The sequence below is a fragment of the Patiria miniata genome, unplaced genomic scaffold (assembly GCF_015706575.1).
Source record: "Patiria miniata isolate m_02_andy unplaced genomic scaffold, ASM1570657v1 HiC_scaffold_9, whole genome shotgun sequence".
Lineage (NCBI taxonomy): Eukaryota > Metazoa > Echinodermata > Asteroidea > Valvatida > Asterinidae > Patiria > Patiria miniata.
Genome location: NW_024037076.1, coordinates 23,408,364 through 23,417,925, shown reverse-complemented (window position 1 = coordinate 23,417,925; position 9,562 = coordinate 23,408,364). Strand labels below are relative to the sequence as shown.

At 39.4% G+C, this 9,562-nt stretch overlaps 2 protein-coding genes across 3 annotated transcripts; one reads left to right on the top strand and one right to left on the bottom strand.

Moving 5' to 3' along the window:
- Positions 1-652: 652 nt before the first annotated feature.
- LOC119720662 (F-box only protein 40-like) lies at positions 653-3,862 on the bottom strand. The gene is made up of 3 exons (XM_038190451.1): positions 3,557-3,862; positions 2,809-3,423; positions 653-2,593 (listed from the first exon to the last, which is right to left on the bottom strand). The coding sequence occupies exons 1-3, from the start codon at positions 3,839-3,841 to the stop codon at positions 2,549-2,551; spliced, it is 945 nt and encodes a 314-aa protein (XP_038046379.1). The 5' UTR covers positions 3,842-3,862; the 3' UTR covers positions 653-2,548.
- Positions 3,863-4,410: 548 nt separating this feature from the next.
- LOC119720853 (golgin subfamily A member 7-like) lies at positions 4,411-8,859 on the top strand. Of its 2 annotated transcripts, none has more exons than XM_038190714.1 (5): positions 4,411-4,556; positions 6,273-6,398; positions 6,881-7,033; positions 7,191-7,292; positions 8,055-8,859. In XM_038190714.1, the coding sequence occupies exons 1-5, from the start codon at positions 4,530-4,532 to the stop codon at positions 8,088-8,090; spliced, it is 444 nt and encodes a 147-aa protein (XP_038046642.1). In that variant the 5' UTR covers positions 4,411-4,529; the 3' UTR covers positions 8,091-8,859. The 2 variants fall into 2 exon arrangements, with proteins under 2 accessions (XP_038046642.1, XP_038046641.1); XM_038190713.1 differs by having other exon boundaries at positions 4,413-4,565.
- The last annotated feature ends 703 nt before the right edge of the window (positions 8,860-9,562 follow it).

Below are 9,562 nucleotides of genomic sequence, written 5' to 3'. Positions count from 1 at the left end.
TTCACTGTGCAATGTTTTGCTTCCGTGATTCGCACTTCCGATTCGCACGGGGGTGCACGTCCTATGTCAGATTCTGAACATTAAATTTTATGAGAATTTAGTTCAGGTAATTTAATTTAAATTCACTAAATTAGAGATAAATAGCAAGTTCGTTGTTACAGTTTATCAATCAAATTTTGATCATATCATGTCAATAAGTAGTACAGAAATAATTTTTCGAGTTAAAGCGAAACGTAAATAAACCCGCAATGACATTGGAGCGCCTTCCCCAATTCGCTACGGGCGACCTCTCTTGACACAAAATTAGCATAATAAATGATTAGATTCGACCAATGAAATGGCGAATTCGACGGTAGGAGCAGATCACCTGATCATAACAGACTGACGTCATTCATGTAAACAGCTCCATGTGCTGGCTACACAAAATATGGCATTGATTCTAAGCAAAAAAATAAATAAAAATAATTCCCCTTAAAACAGCTAGATGATAAAAAGCATAATGCTTATTTAATTTACTTTGCTTTGCACATGGGTGTGTTTCAAAACGAAAATTTTAATTACAATATAAATGAACTGAGTAACATGAAAACAATTAATGCTGTTTCATTTTGACCAGAACATGGAAATAAAAATCCTGACAATATTTTATATATATTTTAAAACCAATCCTCTTTATTGCATAATTCTCTTTTCAATAAATTGTAAATAAAATTACAAAAAGGCACTTCACTATTTCCTAACTAAAAATAAAATTTCACAGAATATAAATTATAAAGAAAATGTTCCTAATTAGTTAAGAGTTAATTTTCCCTCACACTGATACACTAGTGACCAGAACTGACCAAAATATTACTTTTATTGTTAATATGCAAATCATTAGAAAAAAATTCAGTTAGTAGTGACAAAACCTACAGATTATTTGAGTTATGAAAAAAATCAAATAAGCCTCTGTATTGATGATGTCACACTTTGTTTACATGTGCACTTTCCTATGGAGCCAGTGGGGGCCCACGGTCCAATGAGCACCATAGGAAAGCACACATGTAAACAAAGCGTGACGTCATCAGTGCAGAGGCTTACTGAAAGTTATAAAACTTGGCACATTCTATTTTCATTACTAAGCCTTGAGTTATTAATCTGCATAAATATTTTTTTATTATTACATTGTAAAATACCGTGAATAATCCTCGGTCTGCGAATTTTTTTTTTAATACATTCTGATTTCTGAGAATACAATAAAACAAGAAATGTTGGCAATGCAGCCTTTAAAATCTACCACATAAATAGCCATCTATTTAAGTGTATAATATACACCATAAATCTAGTTTTTCTTTGACAAAAACTATGTACATGCGTACTATTACATATAACTGTCTAAAAGTGACCAGTACCACTATTTGCCGTTTAAGACAATATCGATTGGAGAAAATGAAGACTTCATTTCCAAAACGTGATAAAATGCCATTTTGTTAACTTACAGAATCAAGTCCTGGCTGTCCAGTTTTGACGGCTGTTATATAGTTCAACACAAGTTAAGAATACTTTAAAGCGAAAAATGAGGTTTAGAAAAGGCTGCTATATCGTTTTTATCCTGTAAAGTTTCATAACTGTGCAAACTTTTCACTTTTTTTCTAATATATCGCGTTTTGGAAATAAACTCTTCAAAAATGCACTAAAAACCTGGGAGTCAAAAGGAAAGGGCAATTAATGTTATATTCACTGTGAAAACGACATGAAAAGTTGTCTTGGTCTAAAATTTATCAGACTTTGCAAAAGTTGTTCGTTGGGTTACAAAAACATTATATGAAAAACCATCTTGTGATAAAGGGGAATCTGTCTCATATAAAGTGTTCCCTTAAATTTGTCTTCGGAAAGTGGGCATGCTATGAACAGGACAGAGTCCACGCATTCACTATGTAGAATAACTTCACCTTATTACCCCTCGAGTTCAATATTGGGTTTTTGCCCTTCACCGATGTATTTTTATAAACACTGTATACTAAGGTGTTGTCCGAGTGATTGTGGGATAAAAATATTACTCAAGTGGGACTCGCACCCACAACCTCCTGCTTGCTAGTGCAGACGTCTTGCCACTCGACCATTGAGCTTGTCAGGGTCGGCTTGCTGGTTTGAATCTGATATAGCAGCGGGTATCGCAACCAAACAATTCATAAGATGGAATATAAAAAAAACAAGTCGGTAAGGGCAAAACCCAATGTTGAATTTACATCACCCCGACGCAAATTCTATCTTATTAATACCCTTAAAGTTATTTGAAACTATTAAAAATACTGTACAAGAAGCTCTTAAGTAGACTTAAGGTATTCATTAACCTAACTAAATAGAAACTAATGTCCCTAAAAATTCATTAATCTCTTCATGTGTTTATTTTTTATATTGGTCCAGAACAATGCTTCCTGATCTTGTCTGAATAGACTGTCATGTTTATTTTTGTGTTTTTCTAGATTTTCCCAATCAAGTTGCAGAAATACCAGTGAAGACTTAAGGAGGTATGAAGTCTTTCCAGGAAAGTCAGGATCAGGTTTCATCAATCGTTGCCGGAGCTGGGGAGATCTGTAGCAAACTGCCATTTCTGTAGGACAAATAAAATACACAAATCATGTAGGCATAACATTTGAACCAAGCGTTTTTCAAGGATTTTGGATCATTCATTCAGTATCTCATTTGTAAAGCTGCGTCGCTGCTTTTTTTGTCTGAAGTCTGTCTGTTTGTCTATCTGTCTGGCTGTTGATGACTTTAAATCTTAGTGAGGAATAAAATGAATGACTGTCTTTGACTCTTCCCTACCTTTTGCGTCACAACCCAAGTGTCATCGACTTGTTTATCCCAGCCGAAGGTGACCATGCCGCACTCCTGCAGCAAGCTAGCACAGACCCGACGAAGGAACCTCGAGGTCACAGACAGAGAAGCAAGGTCTCTGGGGTCCAACAACCTCCCAATATGCTTCAGAACGGGAAACGGGAGAGCTTCAAGACTTGGATTCGGCGAGGGGGAATCCGGAGGGGGGCTTGTGGGCGACATAGGGGGCACTTCCAAATCTTCAGCCGGTGAGGTTGGAGTTTTTGGAGGCTCCACATTGTCTGATAAGAGTCGTTTTGTATTCTGCCAGGGCACTTCGCATAGATCGTCGTTAGATTTCTTCGCTCCAGGTTTCAGGAGAAGACTTCCATGAGTTTTTAAGGCCTCTGCACGTTTCTTCTTCTTGTCCTCGAGCGATTTGGCCAGCTCTCCCTCTGTCGGGATGGTATAGACGTCAGGGATGCTGGCGTCGTACTCCGCTTTCTCGCCTAGTTTCTCCGCAGCTTGTTTCCTGGCAATCTTCACGGCCATGATGGGTGCACAGTGGTGGTCATGCTCAACACCAGAAGTGAAGTGGCGTGTGAATTCATCCAATCTGTACCCCTTACAAACAAAATCAAAGCCAAACAATAAAATACTAACAAATTGCAAAAATGAAATATATAATCACCATTTCAAAAGAGTGTGATTGGCTTGTGATGATTTGACTAAACGTCTGCAAATTAATTTCGCTTACCAGTCCACACTCAACAACAAAAGCTGGACAATGGACGAGGTGTGACGGGACCATCTTGCGTGTCATGGTGGCAGGGCATCCATTGATGCTATTGTAGCATTCGATCCTGGTATTTGGGCAGCGAGTCAGATGATCGGACATCTTGCATGAGTGTAGCCGGCCTCCGCATTCTTGTGGACAGCTGATGTTGAGACACGATACATCCTCGACAGTCTCCGCATTGCACCACTGCTTGTAACATGAGTCACAGTGGGTGTGACGTTGTGTTTTTACATCTGCCATCATCTGTAATAAATAATCATAAAACTGAAAATTATTCACTTTCCAACTAGTAACGATTGAAGTCCTAACAGAAGTAAAAGCTTTAAATGTTCTCACTTGCAGACAACTCTTTTGTGAAAGGCTGAAATGTCCCAGATGTTAATTACATCACGTCCGTGGAATGCCAACGGCAAGGCAAGCAATCTGCCATTAACATTCCAATTTTTTTGTAACAATAACATATGGTCTTTCCATTTTAACAACAAAATTCCAGGCTAAAATTGATCAGGGTCTGATACATGTAGGCAGGCCCTATCATGATAACAGTAACTGTACGCCCCCATATTATTTAATGCATTGCATGTGACCACACCCACCCACATTGAAATTTTTATTAAAAAACATTGTACCATTCACTATTAATGTTTCTATTCAAATCATACAAAGTTATACCATATTGCTTTATATTCAGACAACTTTTTTTTAGTCTTACCACAACCAGACAACCCTGAATTTAAGAACAAAATGAAATCCTGATCTTGTCTACCGCTTTCCACTTTTTCTGCAGCTGATCCAAAATACCAGAAGGGCGCCCTCTTTCGATCATCAATTAGCTTCTAGAATCTGTCTGGTTTCTGCCTCTAACGAAAATGACTAATTAGAATTGTTAGCACTATAGTCTGGACGCCAGAAGCATATTTCCCGAACGAAGATGGCGGGTGCGAGTTACGCAGCACAGGTACACGAAGTATGCCACAAAATTTCCTCTTTTTTTCTGTTATGTAGTGTGTTAGGATATAAATTGTAACTTTTTTTGTAAAATTGTGTGTTTCATTTTATAAACTAATCCGCTTGTTGGAGAAATGTACGTATTAAACATGATTTTTTAGACTACTTTCCACGGCCTATCATCAGTTCGTGATCGCTGATCACTGAGACTGTGGCTGAGTGACACTACATGCACATGACGGGGCGGGGGTCAGACAAGTCGACCGTTGAGACAACTCGACTCGGGACAAGTCGACCGTTGAGACAACTCGACCGTTGAGACAACTCGACTGGATGTGCGATAAATGGAAAGACAAGTCGACCGTTTTTTTTTGTTGCATATGACAGAGCCGATATAGCGCAGCGTGATTGTCCGTGCACACCGTTCGTTTTTTTCCGGGCCACGTGCGCCGGTCCAACTTGTCCGTACCGTGCACGGTGACATCGTTTGTGCCGGGCCTGTGCGCCCGGCACTTGCCGCGCCGGTCGACGTGCCCGCGTGCCAGGCCCAGTCCTCGCGGCCGGGCGGGCCGGGGCGCACCGGCCCGACGCGACGGCCACCGGATCGGAGCGCCCTCTGTACATCGAGTATGCCCGCGCCGCGCCTGTGATCGGTCTTACCACAGATTTGTGCAACTCTTCCTGATCCACATGTATTCATTTCCATTAAGTCGAGCAGTCTCAACGGTCGAGTTGTCCCGAGTCGAGTTGTCTCAACGGTCGACCTGTCTCAACGGTCGAGTTGTCTCAACGGTCGACTTGTCCCGAGTCGAGTTGTCTCAACGGTCGACTTGTCTGACATTCGACGGGGCTATGCAGTCCATTAATTATGACAGATGCACTGAGCAAAGCGGTTTTTGGCATGTGTGGGTTTAATCATCATAGTGAATAAAAGTTTTGGAAAAAATGTTGCAACCTGACACCACTTTTTTCTTCATGTATGTCATCTCAATGACAGTCAGTCATTGTAAAAATGATAAGACATGAATTTGGGACTGAGAAACATTTCCAATTTAGGAAATACTAATTTTCTTGACTCTCCATAGACTTTGTACACAACCGCTGAAGTGGTGTCAGGTTGCAACACTTTTTCCAAAGTTTTTATTCCTCCAAGGTTACATGTTTACTGTTTACTGTTTTGCCTTCTCTAATTAAGACTTTTGATGTTGTTTTTCCTGTTGATTTTATTGTAAGACATAGTATTAAACTATTATTAATGATGATGGTATTGGTAAAATGTAATTTGTAAGAAATTGTCACAAAATAGCTTCAATGCTCATTGGGAATTCGACATATAGAGCTGGAGGTCAATCTACTTTGTAGCCAGCGGTAAAAATGGCGGAGGCCGTGAAATTTGGCCTCAGACTCAGCACAGCCACCAAAATCATTATTTTCCCCCATATTTTAGTCAGTTTTGTTCTGTTTAACTAGTCGATCCTTTGCTTCATGAATCATTCACTAGGCAAAGGATCGACTTAAAACAGAACAAAATTGACTAAAATATGAAAAAATGACGATTTCGGCGGCTGTGTTGAGGCCAAATTTCACGGACTCTGCCATCTGGCTACATGAAATCTGCTTCAGAATAGATCTGATTCATATTGGATCAGTTAAGCGTGGCAGTGTTGTCAGCAAAATATCATACAATCAAAATGTTATTTTCATGTTGTGTCATTCTTCTTATCAGCCTATGGCCATGGAGAACATTCAAAGGCAGCCCGTTCCTATCGGCAAAGTCTTTATACAGCGAGATTATTCCGACGGCATGAAAGTCAAGTTTCAGACCAAACTCCCTTTAGAAATCAACGACAGGGTATGTAAGAAAAACAGCAGAGGGCGCTAGTCACAATTTCCGAGACTCTTATTGGTCATGTTGGGTGGAATACTGAATACTGAGGAGTTCATGTATTAGTAATACACAGTTTACTATAACCAATTTTAGTATCAACCTGTGATTGTTTTTATGAAAGAAAAATCCAACCCAAGTCAAATCTGAAGATTACTTAGCGACGGTGCATTGCTAGAATTTGTCTATTAGTTTGATCTTGTCTTCTATTGGGAATATTCAGATCTGAAATACGTCAAACCATCAATAATTAGCTTGTGGCATTTTTTACTGGAACGAGGCTTCGGCTCGCCCACGTAGTATAGCAGCGATATGGTTGATTCAGTGCCAATTTATTGTCATGTTTTGGCATCAAATTGTGGATTCCAATTTTCTTAAATAATTTGGCCGAGTTTTGTTTGGAAGCAGTCACAAATCTGACTTTACTTTTTGTTTTGTTTTTTGAGCAGATAGATCAGAGGATGTTCGAGACCACCGTTATCCGACTGAACGAGATCTACGGCGATGCGGAGGCACTCAAAGCGAGGATATTCTGCGAAGGATGTTTGATATGTCTCACTGGTTATCTAGCTCTCTTATGTGTCAAATCGCATTATGAAAGGGTAAGAAAATTAAACAATACTCAACAAAAGTGTCACACAATAAAACACTGGTTCTTGGCAGCCAGTGTGGCACAAGGCTGGAACTTGACCAACATTTGTCAATAGAGGGCGCAACAGATGAAAATAATTGTCTTGCTTTTTTTTTTTTTCTGAGCAGAAAGTCAAGGAAGCAGCTAGGTATATTCAATCTCAGAATGATGAGGTCTACGCCCCGCGAGGTCTCGTGCTTGTCGATCCGTTCGAGAGAGGACTCCGAGTTGTATCCTTTCGTTTAACGCTGTGGCTATAGTTACGGCAGTCGACTTTTGCACATGCATCAGTTGTCTATGGCTTTCCTCACAATAGCCACTAAGTTGATTAAAAGCTTTCTTCAGATGACTATTATGTGTAGGACATTGAGTGGAAGAAATGTTTCAATATTGAGTTTTGCCCTTCACCGACGTATTTATATAATAAACACTGTATACTCGGTGTTGTCCGGAGTGATTGTGAGAAAAATAATCACTCGGGTGGGACTCGAACCCACTATCTCCTGCTTTCTAGCGCAGACGTCTTACCACTCGACCACCGAGCTTGCCGGGGATCGGCTGGCTGGTACGAATCTGATTTAGGAAGAAATTTGTCACGATGATTGTGATGATGCTGATATTGTTTTTGATTGTACAGTACTTACATTGTGATGATGTTGATATAAAATATAATAAATATAAGTAAAAAATGGGCAAAATTGTTTAAATTAGTTTTAAATTTTAATATTGAACTGAATTGAGAGTTTATAATGAATGGTAAACACAACTTTTGTATTTGGACAGATTTGTACAGTTTGAAAGAGTTAAGGAGAATCACATCTTCACAAGGATTTAGGTACTAACAAAATAATGACACTTGTCTATTTTACTGTCATTTTAGAGTTGTTCTCAAATGACGCAGATGTCATAAACTATTGACTTGTCAATTTTTCTCATTTGTCTCATTTGTCTTTTCTCCAGCAAGCATTGTTTCCCTTAATTCCTTCCCACAGATAGAAATAGTGATTCTACCACAAGACAGAGGTTGACACCGGTCAACAACGGGCTACAAGATGACAAGTTCAGATGTTTAACCTTGATATCACTAGAGGGCGTTCTTCATAAATCTTATCCCAAGTGTGGAGGTTATTGCCTCGTACACAGAATATTGATATAATAAAAGAGAGTTGCATTTTTAGCAAAAACAGGTCACCGACCAAAGCCATGCAGTGAATAATGGCTTGTAACTGGCTCCCAACACATCTTTGCTAAGCAGTTTATTTTGCTAAGCACTATGGGCTCCGTGCGCAATCAAGAGAGGGCGCTATTTTACCACTTTCGAGAGCCCATTTCGAGAATGTCTCTCCCAGTGGTCTCCCCCAACTTTCCCTTTCTGACCATTGAGGGGGTACTTGTGCACCAAGCCCATTTTTTTTCCCTAAGAGGCTCCATTATTAACTTGTGTCCTGTTTTTGAAAACAATTGCTCAATTTTATATTTGCGTAGCTAAGAAATTTGCCCCCGATTGGCTGGTGTGAAGAGCGCCCCCTAGTGACACATAATTGCAATTCCTCAATGTGTACAAAGTGCAGAGAATTATAAGTGCTAAAGTGAATCCAGTTTTTGTAAACATCGTGTAAATATTTGTATGAACTGGTTATTTTTGTGATTTGTGTCGAGGTTGGTTTCCAATTGCATTATCTCATTTCGTATTTTTTTTTAATTGTAGGTTTTGTACGGAACTTACCTGTTTGCTAAAACTTGACCATTTCTTTTCAGATTATATTATACTCCACACTAGTGGTGGGAGAAACGGGAGACGTTAAAATCTGGTTATCCTTATTTTTTTCAAACCGAATAATCTGATTTCACCGGAAGTTCCCATTCAGCTCACAGTCATGCCAACAAAAAGTGACGGGTGAGGTGCCGCATGCAATGCCCTCCCAATGACTGGGTATAGTTTGCAGGATTCAATGACCACTGGGCCTTTACAAAAACACTCCAGAGCTGTAATGTTGAAAACATGGATGGGAACTCTCTGATAAGTTGAATGGGCAGGCTATTCATATACCAAGAAGACCACGAGCAGGTGAATGCAGTTACAATCAGACACCATGGAGCAAATTTGGGGGGGGGGGGAGGGGGGTTCCACTTGTTTTTTTAGCATGGGCGTAATTTCTTTTAAGGTTGGTTTTGAATATCCGGTTTCCAAAATTGAAAAGGATAGTAGAATTAAAACCGAATTTTTAAAAATCCGGATTTAAATCCAACCACTACTAAACACTAGGTGCATGTGATCGAAAAATGCATTGTATCGTGTCTTGTTCATTTCGCAATTATTCCAGTGCAACGACGATATCATCGATGTCAATTAGGAATTATCTAGTGATTGTTTTTTATGCATTTGTACATTGTGTGCATTGTTGACTTGTACATATTAACTGAGAGATACTAACTTATTTAATAAGTCAATACATGTACTCTTATAAAATGTAAAACAAAATTAACTGGGAAATAACAG

Excerpts from the sequence above, each read along its gene's own strand:
- LOC119720662 (XM_038190451.1), bottom strand. The coding sequence starts at position 3,841 with ATGATGGCAGATGTAAAAACACAACGTCACACCCACTGTGACTCATGT. Across the intron at positions 3,424-3,556 it reads TTGTTGTTGAGTGTGGACTG|GGGTACAGATTGGATGAATT; the intron begins GTAAGCGAAATT and ends TTTGTTTGTAAG. Across the intron at positions 2,594-2,808 it reads CTTGGGTTGTGACGCAAAAG|AAATGGCAGTTTGCTACAGA; the intron begins GTAGGGAAGAGT and ends TTTGTCCTACAG.
- LOC119720853 (XM_038190713.1), top strand. The coding sequence starts at position 4,530 with ATGGCGGGTGCGAGTTACGCAGCACAGGTACACGAA. Across the intron at positions 4,566-6,272 it reads ACGCAGCACAGGTACACGAA|CCTATGGCCATGGAGAACAT; the intron begins GTATGCCACAAA and ends TCTTCTTATCAG. Across the intron at positions 6,399-6,880 it reads CTTTAGAAATCAACGACAGG|ATAGATCAGAGGATGTTCGA; the intron begins GTATGTAAGAAA and ends TTTTTTGAGCAG.